Here is a 25784-nt window from a genome sequence, read left to right as displayed (position 1 = left end):
GTGCTTTGGTTCCGTACATTTTCATTCAAAAGGAATTTCCTGGCGGTAAATGTTTCCCGAATGCAACATGATAGGTGGGCAAAAGTTGTCACGGAGTGGACATCTCTTGGACGCAGAGGCAGAGACAGACCCAGGAAGCGATGGAGAGACGACCTGGATGCGTTTCAGACGAATTGGAGAGGTATCGCTCAGGACAGGCAGAAATGGAAGCTCAGAGGCATTTGCCTAGCAGTGGGACAATCCAGGCTAACTAAAAAAAAATCGTTTCGATTTTAGTGTTTATATTTAATTATTTTCGGTTCCATACTTTTGCGACGGAAAATTCCACCTGATATTAACTGAGAATCATGGTCTGAATCATCTCCCTTAGTACTCGTTACGATGTCACTAACACCCTGTATGTATATGCTTCTTTCTTCTTTCTCGTTTTGTAAGTACATAAATATGGCAGTCCCACCGGCTATGCTCTCGCGGCATTTAAACTCTGTAGGTTAGCCATTACACCGCAGAGGTTATAAATATTGCAACAAAACCACATTTCATTATTCAATTTTCATATAACCGCAAACCTTATTCACCTACATTTAAACATCATGTTCGCAGCAACGCATACGATATTATTATTTCATAAAGAGCTTCTCATATCTCAGGAGAATATATTCAAATAAATACTTCCATAACGATCTCCGTGGTCTAGCGGTTGAGCGTTGGGCTCACGATCCGGAGGTCCCGGGTTGGAATCCTGGTGGGGACATATCACAAAAATCACTTCCCTAGTTTGGTTAGGACATCACAGGCTGACCACCTGATTGTTCAAAAAGTAAGATGATCCGCGCTTCGGAAGGCACGTTAAGCCGTTGATCCCGGTTACTACTTACTGATGTAAGTAAGTAGCCGATACATGAGCCATGTCAGGGGCCTTTGGCGGCTCAATAATAACCCTGACACTAGGGTTGATGGGGTTGGTAATTCACCTTACAACCCACATGATAAAATAATACTTCCATGCTTCGAATTGCGTTTAAATCACCACCATATTTAACCAGATACCGTTGACTTTGACCGGACTCGTTTTCAACGCCATGATTATATTTCCAAATGGGCCCACTAACCTAACCTGATGATTTGGCAGGTCCAGCTTTTTACCTGTTTTTTTTTTTATGAGAACCGAATATTTTTAATCATATTTAATTAATTCGGAATTTAAGGCAGGAAGTCGGAATTTGTTTCGCCAACGTCTTTTGCAAAATGTCATTTAGTCCAGGTTAATTGAATGGCGCTTATCAATGCGACCATGTAAAACCAGAATAAACTAATATTGGAATCGAAAACGAATTCCAGGGGCTTTGTTTGTCCTGAAACCATTGAGAAATTAAAGCATTTGCTCGTCGAAATAATTAAATCGAAAAAAGGTAGTCAACATCCCATTTATAGAATCCTATTTTAGTTCTAGTTAGGTTTTTGACGTACTACCCACGGTAGAAAAGGCCGCAGGACTGAAGTGGGCGCAGAGCCGAAGTGGGCGCAGAGCCGAAGTGGGCGCGGGGTCAGAGTGGGCGCGATAATTTCAAACTCTCAACAGTTGCTCCGTTAATTCAAGAATAGTTTGGATTTGCCGCGCTTACTCCTGAAAGGTGCAAAATACTGCCAAAGCTTAAATGAACAAAGTAAAAATATTCAAATAAGTACCTAAACGTCTAAGTATTTAAAAAGTTAGAAATATTAGTTAGCTAATGACCGTGAATAAAAAAAACTGTACCATAAACATTTTTTGGTTAAGTATATTTGTCCCGAGAAGGGGCAGGCAAAGGAACATGCCAGACTGTCTGGACCATAGACAAACAAAATAAAAAGAAAAATAGTCAATACGTGCCTATTGTGTCATTTTATTGTTTTAAAGTCAATTAGTAATATTAAAATCGAAAAAGTTCGAAAAAAACAATAATTTATTTATTAAATGGCCAGTATCAAAATTTCTTTATAAATCTCGCGTATTAAAACACTTGAAACTACGCTATTATTTTTTGGCGGTTGTTGTGTTGAATAATGTTATTCATTCCTTTTAGATGTTACTTAGTTACTCTTTTGTAATGTTTGTATCTCAAAATAATAACAAATTACATTACTGGAAATATAAGACTATTCTTGAAAGCATTTTTCTCAGTCATAAAGTTGAATTTTGTTTATGAACGACAATCGTCGAACAATCTTCGTGTTCTCAAACAGTCCTTGAATATTTGAATACCGAACTTCGATTCTGAATTTCACTTTTGTTTGAAAACAAACTCTTAATGAACCTTGTATAAACTTTTAATTAGCATTGCTAAACATCTATGCTCTCTTTAGAATAATTTGATAGAGAGGCGTCCGCTGTTCATCATATCTATTTTACGACGAATATGAAAGAAATAATTGTTTATTATAATTATAGGTTACGATATATTTATTATTTCATTATTGAAGGATGTCACACAACATAAGTGCAATATCAAAGACACAGAAAACTAGGCAATATCAAAGTAGGTAGGTATTAGATTATACCTCTAATATAGTGATGTTCAGATGATAGTCGTGGTCGTATGCAAACTCTTAAAACATATAAGAATACGACTTTCTTTTTGCTACGCGGCAGTTGGGTTAGGAAAGCCAAGAGCGCAAAAATACATTAGTAATAATATAACTCGAAGCTGCTTATGATATTCGCCCTAAGATATGATGAAATACATATTCGTAGGGTATCAACCCTTCGCCGATAAGAATATCAATAAAAAAGGATGTAAATAAAAGCGAAAGATCACTACTCACTAACTGACTCACTCATCTACAAATGCTAGGAGTCTTAAATTTTGCATGGGTGTCTTTTAGGACATAGGTGCTAATTAATACAATTTTTTTTGCGAAATGAACCCCTAAGGGGGTAAAAAGAGTTGGCAAAGTTTGTATGAAACTTCTATAGTCTTAATAGCAGGGTTTCCAAATTAGTAGAAAATACTCATCATTTAGATGAATTAAAAAGTATGTACATATGACGTGTTAGTTAATGCCGTGTCAAATAAAGTAAATAAGTAAGTAAATGATTTCTTCCTTTCATATATTTTTTAAACAACTCTTACGAAGGGATGAAATAGGGGGTTAGTTTGCAAAATATTTTATTTTTAAAACTATAGGCTCCAAAATCACATAATATATTACCCGTGTGAAGCCAGTGATCGCCACAACCACATAATATAAGTTACACTTAACACATCTAGTCTATTTTTTTCTGATTTACATTGAATATTTACAGCAAAAAATGTTTTTTTGAAGATTCCTTTGAAGTAGGTCTAACGATTTAGATTTGTCGACTGTTGGTATTCCACACTTATTGGGTCTCTACATGAATAATGCATACTACCCTCGTGAAAAAATCCAATAAAATTGCACACCATCGCAAATGGTGTGGTGCGGGAAGACCCTGGTTAGTTTACCCTCCCATGCTGAAGACAGTAGATTTTTTATATATGAAAACTCCTTAGTAACTGTAGGGTATACGTAAATAATGTTGACCAATAAATGTATGCTGAGTAAGTGGTGGGGGCAGCGCTGTCAGCTCAGTATTAGCTTCCCGTTCATGCGGGACGGACGTGCTTTTATCATTGCGTGCTGTGTACATCCAAAGTAGCAAACGATGTGCAGTTGTTATTTCTTACCTATACGTAAATATGGGTACCCTAATGGGATTTCTATCAATAAACTTGGGTCATATATATTAGCTTCTTAACAGTTTAAAGAAAAATAATTTTAAATTTACAAACGCTTATTTTATACCTCTTAAAATATATAAAAAAGTAAAAACGGTTATCATTTAGACCCAAAATCAAAGATAAAAGATGCATATGTCTGTTATCCATGAAATTTAGAAAGAAAAACAAGAAGAGAAGAGAAAGAGGAGAAGGTCAAACAAAAGAAAAACTGTACAGCTCCATCTATGTTGTTTTTGAGGAAAGTAGTCTGAAAAGTCCTCCAAGTTTAGTTTTCGTGTCTTTGATTATAAAATGCTTGCGCTATCTACAATAAGTCACGTGAAAAGAAACCGCTTGTTCATTTTGGTGTGTCTTACACTTCTGCCTACCACATACAGGTGTGATGTTATGTTATCTATCCGTGTCTGGTATACCAGACAGCTTGTTCAATAGACGTCTCCCAAGTACAGCGTCTGTTGCCGTCACAGATTTGTGCTACACGTCAACACGCTATCTGCCGTCATACTATTGTCCCCTCAGCATTGTACGTCAGTTTTGTGTCAATCGAGAACTAAAGGACAACTTACTTGCTACTTGTAACCAGTGATGTGCTATTCGGAATATTCCCACTTCGGTAACATTCCCGGCAGTAAAAGGGCGCGAAACTTATGTAAACAATCAAGACGCTTCCCTTTAATCCACGTTCGTAGCTGACCTTTGGTAACCAGATACGAACATGGATTTTTTTCTTGCTTGATAACAAGTTACGATGATGGAATTTACTAGTCGTTTTTGTAACCATGTTTCATCATCATCACCCAAGCCGTGTCCGGCGACGGCGACTCCTAAATGTCTATCCCAGGTCGATGTTATGATAGGCTCTAATGTGGCTAGCAAAACCGAACTTCGATTTGAAGGTTCGGCCACATGGCGCACAGAATAACTGACTAGCAGAATTAAACGTATAGTTGTAGGAGGGCTTGTGTCGAGTCTCAACCATGAACCATGTTTCATAATCAGCTACGAAAATGTTTTTTTTTCTGTGTTCATAACTGGTTATTAATTAATAAATATTTTATGCACTTTTGTAGCTGGTTCCAAAGTGACCAAAGGTCATTACGAACGTGGATTAAAGGGACGCTTCTAGTGACACCTCATTCGTTAATAATTCTGATAGATTGTTTAGAAGTTGGGTGAGAACAGACGTGCGTACGTACACACATACGTAGCGATCAAACATAACCCTCCCTTTTGCTTTGCCGCAGTCGGGTAAAAAGAGCTTTATTACCTAACCTTTACGTAGATAAGACTAATGAAAAAAATATCAAAAAATCATTATTTGAGAATTAATAGCTACCTACTACTTACATCACATGCTTTGACAGTGCTTATTTCAATATTTTAAACTGAGTGGTAAATTTAAGTTATGCTAATTCTGTTTTGCTAGCAAATCTTTTTACCCACGACGGAACGGAGCAGGTATATGCGTTTAGGGTGAGAGATGTTTGTTTGTGTGTGCGTTTGTGCAAATACACCATATAATAGCACCTATCTTCTAAACTAATGATCCGATTTTGACGACGGATATTCCTCGGTTATGTATTATGATAAAATTATATCTATTACTGATTTCTCGAGATATCAAATCTTTTTTAGAAAGTATTCATAATTATATTATAATATTTCGTTACATAATAATTGGGTTAAGTCGGGGGTTTTGAGTTATTTTATTCTTTTTCGATGAGATTTTTACCGTCGTGGGTTTTTTTCAAAATTTTTAATTTTGCCTAATTTTTCTTTGAATATTATTCTTAGATATAGGTAGGTATTAAAATTAGGCTAAGGTAACGAATGCATGCTTGCCAACAAACTGCCTCTGCAGTTTGGCGAGACTATTGTTGTGTAAATATTATAATACCACTTTGTGAATAAATAAATAAAGTACTAGAAAGAACAATATATTATTATTATTATTATATATTATATTATATCTGTTTTATATATGTATATACTTATCTTGTAATATACTCATTTATGTAATTATCAATAAGTAGTCTATATACGTATTTAGTAATATTAGTAATAAGTATACATTTAGTTTACTTGCTATTAACTCATTTATTGCGTGATAACACCGGCCCACTGAGTTTATTTCAGGCTGTCCAAGGTTAGCCGGAAGAAATCCCAATTAGGGATAAGCTCGCCTATGCTTTATCTAACGATAAATTATATGTAAATTTTCTTGTATTCTAAAGCAATAAAGAGTATACAAACAAACAAACAATTTAAAAATGAAAAGCAGCCAGGGTCCTTACTATTAAAGAGTTATTATATTCCTGCTTTGGGAGTATTCTCGGGAACGGCACATGACTGCTTGTCGCAGGATATGCTTTATATTGGTATGCTGTGGTTTGTTGGATGTCGTAGTCGTAATGAAGTAGAATTATTATAGGTCCCGGGTTGTAACTCTGGTGGATAAAGCGGTACTGTTATTTTAAGATATCGTAATTTAAAGGTGAGACAAATATTGAGGGTTATTGAGGACAGAAGAGAGTAGAAGATTGGACACTTACTTAATATATACGACGGATTTTGTAAAAATATCATGGATGGGAAGTTAGAAGGGAAGAGTGAAAGGCTAAGACCAAAAAGAGCTTACATTGAACAAATTAAAAAGAAGGCGAACGTCTGTTTTATTAATATGTGGATATCCCAGTTGGTAATACATTTAGTTATAACTTAGGCTAATATTATCTTAAGTATTACCCATTGTATAACTGTTTTTATCCCTAATAAAATATAAAAATAAAAAGAAGTCAAAGGATTGTCATTTGATAGACAAGAATAGAGAATGGTACACCGACAAGAGCGTGGCTGTAAAATTAAAGATGATGAATTAAAGGTATGACGGTAACCATTTTAACCGCTTTTTCGGTTATTATAAGAAGAAGAATCTACGATACCCATCATTAGGTATAGTTAAAGCGAGTTCCACATTACTTAAATAGTGATTGATTAGCTATTGTTATAGCAACCAAATGATTCTTACATGCATCATTTGATGATACCTATTGACTGTTGAGTTGAAGATCGTGATTCATTATCTGATAGTCGTCAAAGGAAATGTGAAATACAAATCTTTATAAAAACTGCGCTGTTTTGGCTAGGGTCCCTAGTAATTTAGTAGGGCAGTTCACATAACATAACACATAAAAAAAAACAGTCTGTACGACCTACTACTAGGCCTGGTGTTTCAATATTTCAGGGAGGCGATACTGTGCAAAAAACCCAAAAATATCAGAGTTTTAAATCTTAAATATTTTATGATTATTTAGGTTAAAGTATTTGTATGGGCCTCAGTTGCTTGAGTTAACTGAATAAATAGAATACATTTGGCTCGGATTGGAGGTGTTCTTAGAAAAGGTTCAGCACGATCTACTCTGAACCGGCGTGCGTGTATGAAACGATTGATGAATGTGGAGGAAGCAAAAGAAGTATGACAGAATTGTGTCGGTATCGAAGCAATTGGTGTTCCATAGTCTCTGCTTACCCCGGTGGGAAATAGGCGTGAGTTTATATACGTGTATGCATCTATGCATATAGCTTGGCTTAGCCATTTACCGGGTGAGAGCCCTCAACGCTCCCCATTTGTCTGGTCAAGTAGTTCATGTCATTTGCGGCAAATGTACAATAAGTCACGACAAAAAAAACTTTACACATTTGCCAGAATTTTTAAGCCACCGAAAACTTAGGCTTGAGTGCTCTTAGCCCCGAAACCTCAATGAATCCGAAATTAAAGCTACGAAACGGACATTATCATAAATAGGGTATTTTTGCGTACTATTATAGAATAAGAAATAATACTACGCATAAAACGGCAACTCTCCCCACCGGGAGCGAAGAGACCAAATTCGTGACCGGAGTGTCATTGCCAACGAAAGCCGCGGGGCAGTCGTTAGCGAACGGATTACATAAATAATAATGGCGGACTCCAGGCTACGTTCACCAAAAACAATATAGATGGTGTTGTTCAGTTTAAACATTTTTTTGTCCTGAACGGAGACTTAGGGTGGTATTAATAAACTAATCTCAGCTTTGAGACTGCCCTCAAGATCATGTCAATGTGACAGTTCTTATATAAAAACAGGGACTTGAGCATGATCTCGAGGGCAGTCTCAGCTGAGATTCGTTTATAAATACCACCCTTAGATAGTATGTACTGTTGTTAATAAACATAATGAATATGATTCTTACGATACAGACTTTGCCTAGTGTAAGAATCATAGATATTGTCTCTGAAAAACGTAAACTCAGTAAATATTGTAAACTTACACTAAAAATGTAATGCTGTTTATGTAAAAAAATGTACCATTTTTCTTAATAAATATTATTATTATTATTTTTTTAAACGTGATAATTACCTATTTTCTCATTACTCGGGTACATAATTATTTCCTGAGCTAGCTTTACCTCACCCCTTCGGTCTTACTTTAGTCTTCACTTGTATGACGTCAGACGTCACACACACAGGTGTGCGTGTTTGATAACGTGAATTGCTTAGTGTCTGTGTAAAACAAGGTTGTTTGCATAAAGTGTACTATTGAGAACCGGTGACCACCGTACCCGAAATAATTAGGAAAGGATCCTCCCCCGGTCCCCCGCGGCCGGAAATCAAACGTGATAGGAGCTCTGATACAGTGACTGAGGTGCTTACTATCTATTGAGCTACTTGCGATGCTTTTTAACCCTTAGTGGGTTAGAAGGTCAGATAAACTATATACTTCTGTAAAAAACTGGAATTAAATAAACAACATGATGGACTAATGTTATGGGCGATAGGCTGATCCCTAATCACCATAAGGTTCATCATATCCATCTTTGGACTTCGTATCAACAGTGGCTGCAAGTTGTCTTTGATTACTTGTGGCTCTGCCCACCCCATTAGGGATTACGGGCGTGAGTTTATGTATGTATGTAAATAAAGTAGAAAATACTCATGTTTTAAATAAATTAAATTAAATAATCATGTGTTAGTTAATGCCTAAAAAAAAAAGTAAAATATTTTATTTTTAAAACTATAGGCTCCAAAATCACATAATAATTACCCTTTTTAACCCTTCGTGGGTTAGAAGGTCAGACGAACATTGCTTCTGTAAAATACCGGACCTGTCAAATCGTCAGGTTAGTTGAACGTAGGAGTGAAAACTGCTGTTGCGAACTCTTCGCAGATTTTATAATCTTTTTACATGTTTTTTATATTTCTTCTTTTTTGACAACGTTTTGTATCTTGGTTTTGTTTTGTTTTTTCTTACGTCTTGTTTTTGTTGATGAAAATACATTGAATAACTCTCTTATAAGCTAAGTATTTGTTATTTATTCATATAGTAATACAGTCCACATCATATACATCAGCTACCATCGTAGCTTACAACTGCACTTAAGATAAATTAATAACTCATTGGCGCAAGTCTGATACCGGGGATCGAACTGGCGCTCCCTGTTTGAGGAGCAAGCTGGTGTACAACAGGACCACAGTGACAGTTTTTAACCAGTCTGAATTTTGTCGTACCTTATTAAAGCCACCTCAATCCTTCTTTCAGGTTGAAAATACGATTTTTTTCTTGTACTTACTCCTCTGCCTTGCTACTTGTAGCAATGGTAATATAATCATAGATTAGATTTAGTAGGCACTGGCCCCGATTCCTGCATATACATCCTAATTTTTGTATATATTTTATATACTTATATTATCCGCCGAAAAGGAAAGGGCCGGATGATTGACAACTGTTAATTTTAAAATGAATGAGTGAATGAATGAATAACATTATAAAAGCATATATTTTGTTGGTAGCGCGATTATGGTGGTGCCCCGCCACTCCATGGTGTCCTCGTAAGATATGGACCTAAGAAAAAAAAGGGATTCCTGAAAATTCAATCCTCGAGGAGATCAAGTAGCACGTGGACGAAGTCGAGGGCAACGTCACTTACTTACTCAATTATTCCTGAGTCATCTCTCCTTCTAGCTCAACTCAATGCTGACTCACTTCATGGCTTCCGTAAAAGCACTATTGATAATATCTGGTTTAAATAAATCTACTCACTTATTGTTAGTAATAGTAATATTTTTTAACTTATAAACAACAGTTTTGTCTAAAGGTACCCACTTTCATTTTTATATCAATGCATGCTGTGTGTGCAAGATAGCACATCTTTTTATATAATTTTACCTGTTTTATATAGTTTTTTATTTTTTATTGTCTTTGATTTTGATAATGACTTTTGGTGTACTTTTGTTCTTCTTGTAAAAATATAATATTATATTATTATATTTCTGTCTGCACGAGAACCGTTTTTATTATTGGTCGTAAATACTGTGTTTACTTATAATAAGCTTACATTTAGCTTATAAGTTGCAAATGTGTTACTTATTACAATGTATTAATGTAAGTGATTGTTAGTAAACCAAATAAATAAAATAAAAAATAAAAATTCTAGTGTTAGGTACATGCAGTTATATTCAGTAGGTAATGGCCTCGTGTGTTAATTATTTTCCGTACACGTAAATATAGGACATATTTACATGTTTTGTAATCATTATGCAATGCATTAACGCGTTTAAGACGAGCGATGAAAACAAAACACAAATTTGTTTAAAACAGAAATGTTGTTAGCGTTTATATCATTTACATCAGTAGCGGTGTGACGGTGAACAATTTGCAAGTATGGCAGCTTTTGAAAACACGCGGAGGTATTTGAAAAGTTGCCTCTGTTCGCGATGAAAGTATTTAATTACTTTAGTTTCGAAGTGAAACACTTATTAGCAGCAGTTATGAATGTAAGGGTTCGGTAACGGTTTGTATTGAATAGTGTCGATGTGCCGACAACTTCACTCGTATCTGTTTCGCTTCCCGCGCCGAGACAATTTAACTTGACAACGCGCGCTGCAACAAAGCCTGCTCGTTCTATTTACGCTCGGCCGCGCCACCAATGCGAACACCAGATATTAAACGCTATACGTTCTTATATTCAAATTTACACAAAGCACAGACTGAACTCTCTGAAGCTTTTTCTAACGACCTACTCTACCACGAGGTCACGGGCCTACGACGCGGCGCCGATGTATTCGACACATTTTCAACTTAAACATCTCCAAAGTTAAATTTGGAAAGTCGAGCACCGCCGAAAGTGACTCGATCAGCAAAACCAACATTCGACATTGCGTCAAAAGTGAACGTTAAACACCTTTAATCGGGCAAACACAGAAACGGGAGACGTCCATTCTGGAGTCGAATACGCCATCCGACGTTACCTCCACGATGTTATTCGTGAACGTTCTTTGTGCGATCGGGAGAGTGTAAACAGCGTGGGGCGGCGCGGCGGGCCGGCGGCGGGCGGGTCGCGGCACTCGTGCGGCCGCCGCCGCGCCAGCCGGCCGCGCCATGTCCGTACGCGCCGACCACCGCGACCGCGAGCGGTTCTCGCGCCACTCGTCTCGCGCGTCCGTCGACCTCGCGTTCCCGAGCGGGTCGGCGCGCGAGCACTCGTTCCGCTCCGTGCACTCGGTGCGCGTGCCGCGCGCGGCCAGCGATGACCTGATGCTGCCGGCGCGCACGCTGCGCTCGGCGTCGTGCCGCGTGGCGCCGGGCGCCCCGCACCGCCTGCGCCGGCACCACTCGTCCGCTGCCGAGTGCGAGCGCGCGCGCCGCAGCCGCCGCCACACGCTGGAGCTGCCCGAGAGCCGCGGGCCCAGCGTCCGCAGCCGCAGCCCCGAGCCGCCGCCGCTGCCGCCGGAGCCCGAGGCGCCGCCCGAGGAGGCCGGCAAGGAGGCGCGCCGGAGACGCGTGGTGGCCGCCGTCGCCGCCTCGTTCTTCGCGCTGGCGCTCGCCTCGGTCCTCGTGGTGGTGGTCACCCTGACGCACAGCTCGGTGCTCCGCTCTCACAACCAAACGGCAAAGTACTACACGTTCTCCGTGCCGCCGCACCATCCTCTCAGTGAGCCCCGTTCATGTTGCCCCACCGTCGCCCTTCCCGCTTCGCATGCGACTGTCTCCGACCCCGAGTGCCCGGGGCTGCGAACGTCGCGCTGCGCACCGCCGTCGTCAGCGGTACTTATCACGTACATACTTCCACCGCCGGAGCCTACTTCCACTGCGCCGGGGTGCGGGTGGCAGCCCCCAGGTTGTCATCTATGTTGTTGTTCCGTTGTAAATGAACTCGCAGCTTCAGGAAGCATCAGCATAGATCGACGAAGGGCCGAGCCCCGAGCCCGGCCCAGGCGGGTGCGAACTAGGCCCCGGTCGTACAGACCACACCTGCGACGCCCGTTCGCAACCCCCTTCTGCATGATTAGTTATGTATCATAATTGTCACGTGTTTGTGATGGTTGTTAATAATTAAGTTTAGGTTTAATGTGACATTGAGCAATTGTTTTTACAAAATATTGATATATTACACGTGAATGTTTGATGTTGTTCACTTAATTAGGTACACGGTTTTCCGATCAAAAAAGAAAAGTTTGGAACTTTTATCAAACTTCATTACGCTACAAATTTTTCGCTTTAAACGCTTGAGATGGGTGTTTTGCTGCGTCGACGTTTCCTGGAGAACCTTCATACTCCATTAACGACAAGTAGGGTAATAAATTGGCTCACTCAATTAGCAGGTAACGCGTCATTGTTCTGCTAAATTAGAGGAAAACCTTTAATAAAACTGTATATACTCTACTTTGACAACTATGGACAAAACGCAATTAATGACCATACTTTAGCAAAGTGCCCAATAATGTACTTAAGAGTAATAAAAATGACAATCTGAGTATTTAGATGGATTTACTAATTCCTTTTGCTTCTTGCGAATTGGCTAACTACGGTAAAGATGATTGAGGATCCCTAATTAATAATTTTTCTTTTTCTACCATTTGTAGATGTTATTTCTACTAAGACAATAATTCTTCTTCTTATCGTTGCGATGGCATTTAGATTTTTTCATCCCAGTATTTTGCCACCCGAACAATATTATAAGACAAATAAAAAATACTTAGTGAAGATGAGAGTCGAAGAACAGGTTTTTTTTTAATAGTCTCTACTGAGAAACATAACATAACAAATAGTTTATTGCACACATAGGAAATACAAGACAAAACGATTGTTTAAACAGATTTATGAAACTGATGCTTAAAGCAGTCGCCATTTCTACCTTGAAAATTGCGGTATGATCCATACAAATTTCCATCCCCCATTTTAGGGAAGTGAGGGGTTAAAAAGAGGCAAAAAGTGGCGTATGTCACTTTCCATCCCTTCAACTAACTCCATTTAAAAGATCACGTCAATTCGTCGCTCCGTTTTGCCGTGAAAGATGGACAAATAAACTGACATACATTTTCTCATTTATAATATTACTATAGATAGCGAGAAAGAGCAGGGTAGGAATACTACATATAAAAATAAAATACAAAGATACATAAACTTACGTGTTCATAAACTACAAAATAATAATACACATAATAATAAATAAATAACTCGGGAATTGTACCCAGGACCTGCCAACCATAAGCCGATCGCTCCAACCACCACACTGCGGCGTTCGTAGTTATTTTCGCCAATTGTGAAGCAATAAAACAATGGCCTAGAATAAACCATAACAGAAGAAATATCCCTGACAACATAATAATATTAAACGTCGGAAATACTTATCTAAAAATAACCTGTTAATACTTTTTAATTTTAAGCTATAAATACCTATTTACTGAATAACTAAAAATTGACAAAGTCTTTATTAAAAACCTACACTAAAATACGTCAAAATACTAAATATAAATAATATATAGCAAGTGATAATCATTTATGAATCAAACATGAATTCGATAATAAATTCGGCTATCATTGGTTTAGGCCTCTGCTAGATTCGAATCTACGACCTCAAGGGGCACGCGTACTACCAACAGGGCTACCACGGTTATGTTATAATTTACAAATTCTCAGAAACCATTGAACGTAAATAAAAAATCACGATTTCGTTCATGGGAATACTCTCTCGGCACTACGCCGTAATGTGCTTCATACACACGCCTTTATAAAAAAGGAGAAATCGGAATCGATGTATAAACAAACATATAAATTACACATCAATCATTATAATTGTATAAGTACGTTACTTTTCCGTATCCGTATTCGAGGTGAATTTTGTATAATATTCATCATCTCCAACAGCCTCCGTGGCCTAGTGGTTAGAGCGTTAGGCTCACGATCTGGAGGTCCGGGTTCGATTCCCGATGGGGACATTGTCGAAATCACTTTGTGAGACTGTCCTTTGTTTTACTTTTCAGGCTTGAATCACCTGATTGTCCGAAAAAGTAAGATGATTCCGTGCTTCGAAGGGCATGTTAAGCCGTTGGTCCGGGCTATTAGCCGTAAAAACACCTCCACTACGGTTTTTTACAGAAGCGACTGCCTGTCTGACCTTCTAACCCGCGAAGAGAAAACCAGCCCAATACACCAGCACATACCTAATAAAATGCATTTCTCGGGAATGTGGGTTTCCGCACCATGTTTTCTTACACTGGTGAGCACGTGCTCTAATCATTTACGATCCAAACATGAATTCGAAAACAAATTCTCATTGGTTTAGGCCTGTGCTGGATTCGAACGTGCGATCTGAAAGTGAGAAGCAAGCGTTCATTATTTTAATACAAATTAGGTTAGATATTTTGCCTCAATTATTCGAGGTAACAGATGGGTTTATTCTTCTGACATCGTAATTACAAAATGATAGATTGGGATGGTCATTTCTATTAAGCACAATAATTTCCTTATTAAATTCGCTATGTTATGTGTTATGGAGAGAAGGATAATTGACATGTTGATGTTCTCCATGGGCCACATGGTGACGAATTAGGGAAGATTAGTGATGCTTTTCTTGTTGTTGTTTCTTTCCTGATGGCGGAACGTCATGGCCTCAATGTTCCAATGGTTGAGAGTTGACAAACAAACTTTGAAGGCTCGCTGAGAGCCAAGGTATAAAATCATTACATAAATAGCCTTTTTTTTGACGTGACTTATTGTAGATGTGCCGCAGATGGCATTTACTACTTGGCCGGACAAATGGGGAGCGCTGAAAGCTCTCACCCGGTACAACATTTAAGACAACAAGCCTGAGGGTGCCCAGTTGGGCGCGAAACTCGGTTCGGGGCGTCGTCTGAGAGGAAAAATATTTGAAAGAATTAATCGACCCTAGTGGGTCGATAGCGATGAGTGCTGATTGGGGAAAGTCGTCGGCCACATAAATAGCCCATATATGTCCATTTCAAAAACATCATAGAAAGAATAATTGAAGGAAAGAGAGGAAGGGGTAGGGGATAACATATATGAAACAAATAAAAGAGAAGGTGCAGGTGTCAGGAGGTGAAGGATTCGGCGGGAAGAGGAGAGGAATGGCGATTACTCCACGGACAACAGCGCAGCTCTTAAATAAAGAGAGATGTCCCACTGCATGGCGCAGACCTCCCCTTAATCAACTGGAGAGATTTGGAGCATACTCCACGACGCTGTTTCATAGCGGGTTGGTGGAGGAATTTGGGCTTCTTCTTCTTCTATCGTGTGGATTACCATCCCCATCAACCCTGCACAATCAATCAATTAATTTGGGCTAGAAGCTCTTGAACGGTTAAAACGCCGGGGTTTTATGTTGTAAAAAATGCTGGTACTTATTAATTCAGTTCCGTTAAGATTTTTCCGTGACAATCTTAATTTTACTTTCGTTTGAAAGTTCTAAAATTAGCTCTATTTTAAGTGAAGGACGTCTACGAAAAGACAATTTTTAGGGATGTCAAATTAAAATAACATAAAATCTAGGTTAACATTTTAGTTTATTTTATAACATTAGGTGCTCAAACTTTGAAATTCATGTAATAGCTAGACAGACGTGTATAGTATATATAATATATATGTTTAAGTTGCATATAATAGGACGTAAGTCTACTGCCATTACTTTAAATAAGCGTTAATCCTGCAAACCACGTGTTGGCAACATCAAAGTCACATATACAGGGTGTTAGTGACATCGTAACGAATACTGAGGGGGATGATTCAGACCATGATTCTGAGTTAATATCAAGTGGAATTTTCCGTCGCAAAATTCATGATTTTTTTAGTTTTTTTTTTCATTATCTTCAATTCTATACTTTTGCGATTGAAAATTCCACTTGATATTAACTCAAAATCATGGTCTGAATCATCCCTCTGAGTATTCGTTACGATGTCACTAGCACCCTGTATATGTTACTGTAATATATTTTGCAATGGCAATATTACGGGAATTACGCCACGGAATTTGCCGACGAGGCATGTTTTCTTATCTTGTTAACTTATGTAAATAATTTCCTAGTTTTAACTACAGTCCATTTTAACAACACCTCGAAGAGCCACCATCGCCTGTCAACACCACGCGATATAAATTATCTATGATCCAAACATGAGCATAAACTCAATGTTATTATAAATCAAAGACTAAAAGATTAGGTTTAAAATTTTAGTCGCGGCGCTACTGTCGCAGATTCTGCATAGAATTATTACGACTTGTCAATTAGTTCCATTAAATTCCGTCGACTTCTTTCGTGGTGCGGATTTTTTTACTATTATAAATCTAGTTTATGTTCGTTTTGTAATAATACTGGTAAAGTCGAATAGGCTAGTTTCGAACTAGTCAAATCAGTTACTTTTTATTCAACGTCAAAACACGAAATTATTATGGAATTTGTATGTAAAAGCTTATTGTGACGTCTATGACGTCTTTTCTATGGAAAAACGTGATAAAATTTCGCACTTATTATTGTGCACTTTTTTCTTTTCTACGGCCTCTGTGGTCCAGTGGTTTGACCGTTGGGCTGACGATCACGAAAATCACTTTGTGACCTCTAGTTTGGTTATAGAACATTACAGGCTGATCACCTGATTGTCCGAAAGTAAGATGATCCATTGGTCCCGGTTACTAATTACTGATGTAAGTTAGTAGACGTTACGGTCACGAGCATTAATATGTATACACTTTGGTACCATGCACATTAACTTTTTTGACAACATGCACTGTAAGTCTCACTAAATGTCAAATATGTAAGTGCGACAGAGTCTTAAAGTGGGTACATTATATTGCTCACGACTGTACATGAGCCATGTCAGGGGCCTTCGGCGGCTCAATAGTAACCCTGACACCAGGGTTGATGGGGTTGGTAATCCACCTCACAACCCACACGATAAAAGAACATCTTGATTAAAATAAAAAAAAGTTAATCTGTGTTTATTTAGTAATCAGATTTTTATCTTTATTCTGTAATTTATCTTTGAGCTATGAAACTAACAAATTCGATGGTTTAATTATAAAAGGTTAATATCCAATAAACAATCAAACAATAATTAAAACACATAATAACAGGTTCTTACCGCGTTTAAAATAGGGATATGACACTTACGACATTTCGACACTGTTTCCAGTGCCATGATCACGGGATGACTGATGAGATTGGAGTGGAGTATTTTAAACGCGGTAAGAACCCGTTATTATGTGTTTTAATTATAATAATAACCGCGTAAACTTAAGACAATGTATAATCAATCAATAAGTCTACAATATATGTTTTTACAATGTAACGTAACGAACGTGTGTTGCGCGATGTAGTTCAAATAATAATGACGAAATACCTACCACAAGCACGAAGCAGGAAGGTACGTTAAGTCGTTGGTCCCGGCTGCATTAGCAGTCGTTAATAACCATCAATCCGCACTGGGCCCGCGTGATGGTTTAAGGCCCGATCTCCCTATCCATCCATAGGGAAGACCCGTGCCCCAGCAGTGGGGACGTTAATGGGCTGATGATGATGATGACCCACCACAAAGACTTAGATTCGTGAAGTTATTTACAGATGTATAAATGATCAAAGAGTTTTGCCCAAAAGGAAAAAATGGACGCTTCTACAGATTGAAGATGAAATTCAAAGTCGTATCTGATTCTTTTTTATTTTTTAATGCCTTGCAATCTCTCTCTACTAGGGTAGATGAAGAGAACAGAATGCTTATTTCCGATGCTAATTTTCCTTTTAAAATTTTCTTAAACTGAATGCGGTACGATAATTTTGTGTTGGATTACCATGAGATTTTCGGACTTTTTGAACGTACTTGTAAAATTTTCATTAAAGAAAAATAAAACTTGAGAACATCAAAAGTAATGGAGTTATTACTTTTACTTTTTTTAATTTTATCGTGAGTGCTTGCACCCGTCAATCTAACTTTTGTAATACTTTCCTCTCCTACATTTGCGTGGCAAAAACGAATTTAAAACGTTCTTTGGAGGAATAGCCTATTATCAAAAGAAAAGGCCTCCGTGATCCAGTGGTTACGCATTGGGCTCACGATCCGGGGCTTTCAGGTTCGAATCCCGCTGGGGACATATAAAAAATCACTTTTGTGATCCCTAGTTTGACAAGGCTGATCACCTGATTGTCGGATAGTGATTTTGTGCTTCGGAAGGCACGTTGAGCGGTCGGTTCCATCCAATATTTACTTAAGTAAGTATTTAGTCATTACATGAGCCTTTGGTAGATAATTCAAATTCAATTTTCAAATTCAAATTCAAAAATATCTTTATTCAGTAGGTAACATAGTTACACTTTGAATTGTCAATTTTTACATAACGAACGTCTCATCCGCCTAAAACTACTGCAGCTTCTAATGAGGGTTGATGTAGTCGGTTATCAGCCTCACAACTCACATACAAGGACATTTATATATGTGGTTCATTAATAAACAATTCATAGTGTTGATGAATTATTAAGTATGCTTAATTATTAGATATTCCTTATTATTATTGTAATCTCTTGACCTCATTTCATTGTTATTATTGTGTTATCTTCATTTGTTATATTTTTATATTTTGCATGCTACAATGTTTGGCTAAACATGTCATGGACCTGTATAATTGATTCCATCTCTGTATACCGTGTTTAAAGCAAATAAAGATTCAGATTCAGATTCAAATACGAAAAGAAAATAACTTATATTTTCATTTAGAATTAGCTTGCAGTATTGATATAGCAGTTTTTGTAACACCTTGTATACGATTTACTGTTTTGAACTGTAGTTATTATAAAGTAATAAAGCAGACATTCAGCTAAACAATTCACGTCGGAATCTATCAAAAATTATTATGATCTCATTCGTATATACATTTGGCAGTCAATAAAGACGGAAATATTGGCTTGAGATACGGCTCGACGTCATCATATAAAACAGAGAACCGCGTTTTCTGTTCGGGTGTTAGCCTAATAATAGAAGAATATCATAATAATACCTTATGGCTGTTTTAATTTAGAAGTAAATTTCCGTTTAAGTTTTATTCATATTTATTTATATATAATTATATACGCCTAGATATATACGTTTTGTTGTTGTAATTATGAATGCTGTGTGTACCTGTAATTGGAGCACATATACAAAAATTAATTTAAGACTTGCATTTTATAACTTTATAATATGTGTACTGTTGGTATACCTATCTAAATAAATAAATTAAATAAATAATACCTACTTGTATAGTCGCCTTATCGTGAAAGACACATAAGCGCCTTTTTGAAATCATATTCGGATATGACTTTTGTTAATAAAATCCCGTAAAAGCAGGCTTATTTCAATCCAGTATAAACTTTGTGGATTACCCGAGAGGTTTCGTTGACGAAAATCACATTTGAATGTGATTTTTCTAAAAGGCGCTTTTGTGGTTTTTACTTTAAGGCGACGATTTATAAATTATATTTGAAGCCAACAATCCCTTGTTTGAAAAGGTTTTTTATATGTATTTTCTGCCTACCCCAGTGGAAATAACAGGCTTGTGGTTATGTGTTTCGTCGGAACCTATGTACTACAACAGTAAAATATAATATATATAAACAATAACAAACGTGATAAAAGAAAAGGTTCGAATTAGCGACTCTTACTATGCTGCGTAGCAGTAACTACAACTATACTTGCTACGGCGTAGACGCGTACTACGACTTTAGCCTTGACCACAGAATACGTAGTACCACTTACAAATACAAACGTAAACAGTCTGTATTCGTCCCACTGCTGCGCACAGGCTTCCCCTCAATCGTCTGGAGGGGGTATGGAGCATACTCCACCACGCTGCTACACTGCTGTTACTACAAAAACGTTGTTTGAGTATTTATAGTAAACAAAACGCTACGGTCTCCACTGGAACACCAGTGGTTAAACGTTGATCTCTTGGTCGGAAGTCCTGGGTAAAATGGGGGTGCGAACAAAAAGGACTTTGCGAGGCTTTACCTTTGGTCAGGACATTGAACGGGCGTGAGTTTCTGTATGAATGCATTCTGCAAGTAGATCTTTCGCTGGAAATTTCAGAATGGCCAAGTGTGGCCTTTCGGGGACTTACAGCCCAGTATTTTTTGTAGATACTAAGATATAGTCACGTACATTTCTGTTTTATTATTACGTTCTTCTTTCCGTGACGAAATAGCATTGAGAAAAACACTGTGACTGCGTCTTTACAAAGTCGGATGTCTCTTTGTGTCAAAGGAGCCTTTTATACGCAGGGTTTATGTACAAAAATAGTGTTAGCGATGTGATACTGTGTGATGTAATTCAGCATTTAAACGAGTCAGGATCCTTTGGCGGCCCAATAGTAACCCTGACACCACGGTTGATGAGGTTGGATATTATATACACACGAGAGAAAAGAAGAATGATTCATTTCGGATTCCGCAAGATAAACTTAGTACCTACACCTCTTATTGAGGTTTCTGATAGACCAACGTGAAAGATGGCGAGTCGTATCACCGTTTAAATGGTCGAATCAGCTGTGTTATTATTATTATTAATAGCCCTCAATGTCCCACTGCAGGGAAAAGGCCTCTCTTCCCTTCTTCCACTCCTCCCTGTCCCCAGCTTGCTCGCGCCACCGTTTCGAGAAGCGGTCTAACTCGTCGCGCCATCTTTTACGTGGCCTTCCCCGACGTCTAACAGCACTTGCAGGAACCCACTCTGTAGCTGTTAGTGAAAACATAATAAAATTAGCCAATTAAGCAATTGTAATACATATACTGCACTTATTGTTTCGAGTTTAAGTTGACAACATAGTCATAGTCACAGGTAGGACTATATCTTCAAAAAAATACCAAAAATATTTATTTTTCAAAATTGGCTTACAAACTTAGCGCTTTTTGAACGTCAGAAAATAATTACATATTATGTAACTAGCTGTAAAACTGCTACCACATCGGAATCTGTAACGTAATTTAATCGCCATGACTGAAGACCAGTGTCTTTCTTCTACGCAACAAGAAATATCACGTAGGTACTTAAGTTTAAAATAAGACGTTTTCTTCGAAGATTGAATGGTTGAATCAGACTGTCTCTATATGTTCATGGGCAGTGATGCGGGATGCACACTCGAGTTAACTCAACGCGGAATTCATTTGATGCAATCATTTGTTCAATCGACGAGAAATATTCTCCAATTTATATTCAATTTTTATTATTTTCTTCCTTCTAAAAAGATATCTTCTCTGCAGGATTGGGGTCAAAGAAAAAGGAGAGTATTTATTGAATTGCTTGTTAGGTGGTAATAATTACATAGCGTATATAGTGTAGGAAAGGAAGGTAGTAGACCTCCTCAAGTGACGAAACTTTGCAGTATGATAAAATATTATAAATATCCAAAAAAAAGATACCGGAAGTTAGGTATTTTTAGAAAGAAAGAAAGAAGCGTTTTTTATAAAGAGACAACATAGAACACATAAAAAACAAAACACAGAGTATCTCATAACATACAATCACTACAATAAAAACTACTTACACGAGAGAGTTAAAATATAAATTCATAAATTGTTTATAATATTATCTTTCTTCAGAAAAAATCTCAATCAAAATTTTCTTCACCAGGAGTAACCATGTTAAGTATGAAAATAATATGTGACATACCCAAAAACTATTCCGAGAGGAAACAGAAAATTTTGGACTTTTTTACTTTTTTTTTGTACAAGTTTCATCTAATACTTTAACTTAGCAAAATTTCAGTGACTGAAGCTTTTATGTTTGGATCTTCACACAAAAAAATTGCTTCATAGCCTAAACACACACTCCTCGCCAGCTATGTTGAAGTCCCATGGTAATAGGGAGCGAGCCTATTGCTATTGACCGGGCACAAATTCTGGAAACCACGTTATAATTATATCAATTATTAAAAATTCAAAACAATAATTAAAACTCATAATGTTGACTTCAGTGGTTAGTCCGAGCTGGGATTTGAACCCATGATACCACAATATAAGATTACACGTAGATTATAACGGCGTATTTATAACGGCTATCTGTCTATTTTACGATGTTGAATAGATTAACATAGTAAAATTATTTATACAAACTATAGCAAATAAACGGAACAATAAAATTTATGATTTCACTAGAAGTTAAATTAGTTGCTGTAAACAAATAATGTTCTTATTACAAAACTATTTTGATTTATTCATCTGAGTTACCATATATTTATTGATGGTAATATTAACTATAATTATTATCAGAAATTATTTATTCACAAAAGTGTATACCTACATTTTTATTTAAAAAATCTGGACGAAGAAACGAAAAGAGCCGATCAGATGAGGTAGTTCTTTGCCCTCACAAGTGTGGGTGAGTTTTTTTTAATGTAAAATATACAAAATATAAGATTGTAATTTTTCATAATCTGCGGAGGCTTATTTCCTTAAGCTTATTTTTTTGTGATATCATTCTTAAAAAACATTTTTCTTTCACCCATGTTCTGTATGTGTCTCTTTTTATTTAAGAGCTGCGCTCTTGTCGGTAGAGTAATCGCCATTTCTCTCTTCTTCTCGCCAAAACCTTCGCTTCCTGATTATAATATATATACCCTATTTATATTATGAAACCTACGTATACATATTTATATGTGAAATATCTCTTATGTCCTTGTACTGAGCTTATAGAGATCTAGTCACAAAAAATGGGATATTCTTTTCAGATGTGACTGAAACACGTAATTTAATCGGTATTTGAGTTCTATTTTATTTCAAAGGCCTGAGAGTATTACAGACAAGAGGGTAAATGGAGTTTTTTTTAAACGTGACTTTTTGTAAATTTGCCGCAGATGGCATTAACTACTTGACCGGACAAAAGTAAATGGAGAGAAACCGACCTCATTATTTATTTATTTACATACCCAAACACTTTATCATTACATGCCAGGCCCAATTCGATAATGCTTAATACAATACAATTAAAATCACAGAAATTCATATAAACACACAACATGCATCAATTAAATAACAATAAAAAAAAAAAAAAAATCGTTTATTACCTCCACAACATAATAGTAATAAGTTACATTTTGACTTATTTAACATATGTTTGTGGAGGCTGGAGCGTAAACTAGGTTACCCTGTACTATAGGCTCCAGGCCTCCACCTCCAGAAAAAATATGGATACTAGGGAGTATGTTTCTGCATAGAATAATTATGTTTAGCAAACTGAGCAATAAACGCGAAAAGAAAGAAAAAAAAGAATATTAATAAAAAAAAATCAGAGTTTAAGTAAAATATTAAAGTAAGTGTGAGTAAGTGTGTGTGTATGTTTGTGTGTGGGTGTGTATATATGTGTGTGTGCGAGTGTGTGTGTTTGTGTTAACATGAGTGCGTGTGTGTATGTGTGTGTGTCTGTGAGTGTGTGTGAGCGAATGCATGTGCGCGGAGGGGCGATTTAAGTTAACAATGCAGCCCTACGTCGTGTATGGTAATAATTCTTTTAAAACATAAATCAACAGATAACAAAAATAATAATCAATTACATCATCAATAATTCCCATTAAATAAAAACAATAAACTTCAAGAAATTAGAACATTATACCTAGGTTACCTAGATTACAATATTTTTAGACTTGACATAATTGTTTCATTGAAATTGTTGTTTCCAAACAAACGTTACACAGTCTCTTTACTCAATCTACATTTTCGCGTTGCTGATAGTCAAATATATCTTCCTTTATGTATTCCGATACCTCAAAGACGATGTTTTAATCATGTAGGATAATTTAGGGCAAGGTCTAATTGGGATTAATTACATGTATCTGTACCTCACAGTCACTAAGGTATATTAAGGTATTAAGTACATTAATATGTATCGCGCGAGGTTTCTTAGAATGGTGAGTAAATAAATTATGTTACATAATATACATAAACAGCCTATATACGTCCCATTGCTGGACACAGGCCTCCCCTCAGTCAACCGGAGGGGGTATGGAGCATAATCCACCACGCTGCTCCAATGCGGGTTGGTGGAGGTGTTTTTACGGCTAATAGCCGGGACCAACGGCATAACGTGCCCTCCGAAGCACGGAATCATCTTACTTTTTCGGACAATCAAGTGATTCAAGCTTGAAAAGTCCTTACCAAACAAAGGACACTCTCACAAAGTGTTTTCGACAATGCCCCCATCGGGAATCGAACCCGGACCTCCAGATCGTGAGCCTAACGCTCTAACCACTAGACCACGGAGACTGTTAAATCATGTTACTTGCCCGTTTTTATTATTAAAATATTTTAAACTTGCCTAACGTGATGAACTTAAGGCAATGAGCTTACTTAATAAAGAAAATACATCAACAGCGTATATAACCCACTACTGGGCACATTATAGGCTGATCACCTGATTGTCCGGAAATGAGATGACCTGTGTTTCGGAAGGCATGTTTAGCTGATGGATCCGGTTACTACTTACTAATGTAAGTAAGTAGTCGTTACATATAAGTAGGAGCTCGGTGGCGCAGCGGTCATCGCGCTCGGTCTGCGATTGTTGAAGTTAAGCAACTTTCGCAAAGGCCGGTCATAGGATGGGTGACCACAAAAAAAAAATCATCTCGAACTCCTCCGTGCTTCGGAAGGCACGTTAAGCCGTTGGTCCCTGCTGCATTAGCAGTCGTTAATAACCATCAGTCCGCACTGGGCCCGCGTGATGGTTTAAGGCCCGATCTCCCTATCCATCCATAGGGAAGGCCCGTGCCCCAGCAGTGGGGACGTTAATGGGCTGGTGATGATGATGATGAGTCGTTACATAAGCCATATCAGAGGCCTCTGGTGGATCAATAAAAATCCTGACAACAGGGTTGATGGGGTTGGTAATCTAGCTTACAACCCACATGATAGAAAAGAGGCTGCTGAGCACATGCCTCCGATTAATCACTGGGAGGAAGTATGGAGCATACCGCATCGCGCTGCTCCACTGCGGATCGGTAGAGGTGTTTTTAACGACTTATAGAAGTCAACACAAAATGTGATTTAGCTTTTTTATACCGGTTGACATTAACTCCAATTGAACGTAGTATTTTATATTCAAACAAGAGTGTCGATTGCCTACTTAGTACTCTGATACTTTATGTCTGACCTCAAAGGAATAATTTGACTTCATTTTAAATTCACAGCACTAACCTTTAATGAGGTTTTCATTTCGTTGTCTTGAGTTTTCTACTTTGTGAACTTTTTTACCAAGTAGTGAGACTGAGGGCGACTATGGCCCATATCTCACTTGCGGCCACCAAAAAGATGTAATTGGCACCTGAGAGACAATAAAGACGACATCAACGCAATTCATCTGAAAAGCAATATTGCATTTGACATTTGCGCATACAAAAGTAAGTGCGCAATGTCAACAAACGTCAAATAGCAATATTGCAGTCAGTCATCAGTCATCCCGTAATCATGGCACTTGCAACAGTGTCGAAATATCGGGAGTCTCATATCCCCATTTAAACGCGGCAAGAACCCGTTATTATGTGCTTTAATTAGCAATATTGCTTTTTAGGTGAATTGCTTCAATGTGGCCTGTTTAATTGGGTAGTTTAGTACGTCATAGACAAATTATGAAATTCTGATTACTAAATATAGACAGATCTTAAGGTGACAAAACCGTTTTCTGGTTTTTTTATGAATTTTAATAAAGGAAAATGTAATAATATGTATTTTTTACGTTTTTATATGACGTTACAGTTTGCTTT

General features: G+C 37.5%; 1 protein-coding gene across 1 annotated transcript in view; it reads left to right on the top strand.

The window, feature by feature from the left end:
- Window positions 1-11142: 11142 nt before the first annotated feature.
- Window positions 11143-25784, top strand: part of LOC126369835 (atherin-like) — a 58524-nt gene continuing 43882 nt past the window's right edge. The window contains exon 1 of the mRNA XM_050014400.1: window positions 11143-11676. Within this exon, the coding sequence (XP_049870357.1) occupies window positions 11162-11676 (515 nt within the window). The 5' untranslated portion in view covers window positions 11143-11161. The remainder of the gene's footprint in view (window positions 11677-25784) is intronic.

The sequence above is a fragment of the Pectinophora gossypiella genome, chromosome 9 (assembly GCF_024362695.1).
Source record: "Pectinophora gossypiella chromosome 9, ilPecGoss1.1, whole genome shotgun sequence".
NCBI classification, from domain to species: domain Eukaryota; kingdom Metazoa; phylum Arthropoda; class Insecta; order Lepidoptera; family Gelechiidae; genus Pectinophora; species Pectinophora gossypiella.
This window is presented reverse-complemented; position numbering and strand designations above follow the sequence as displayed.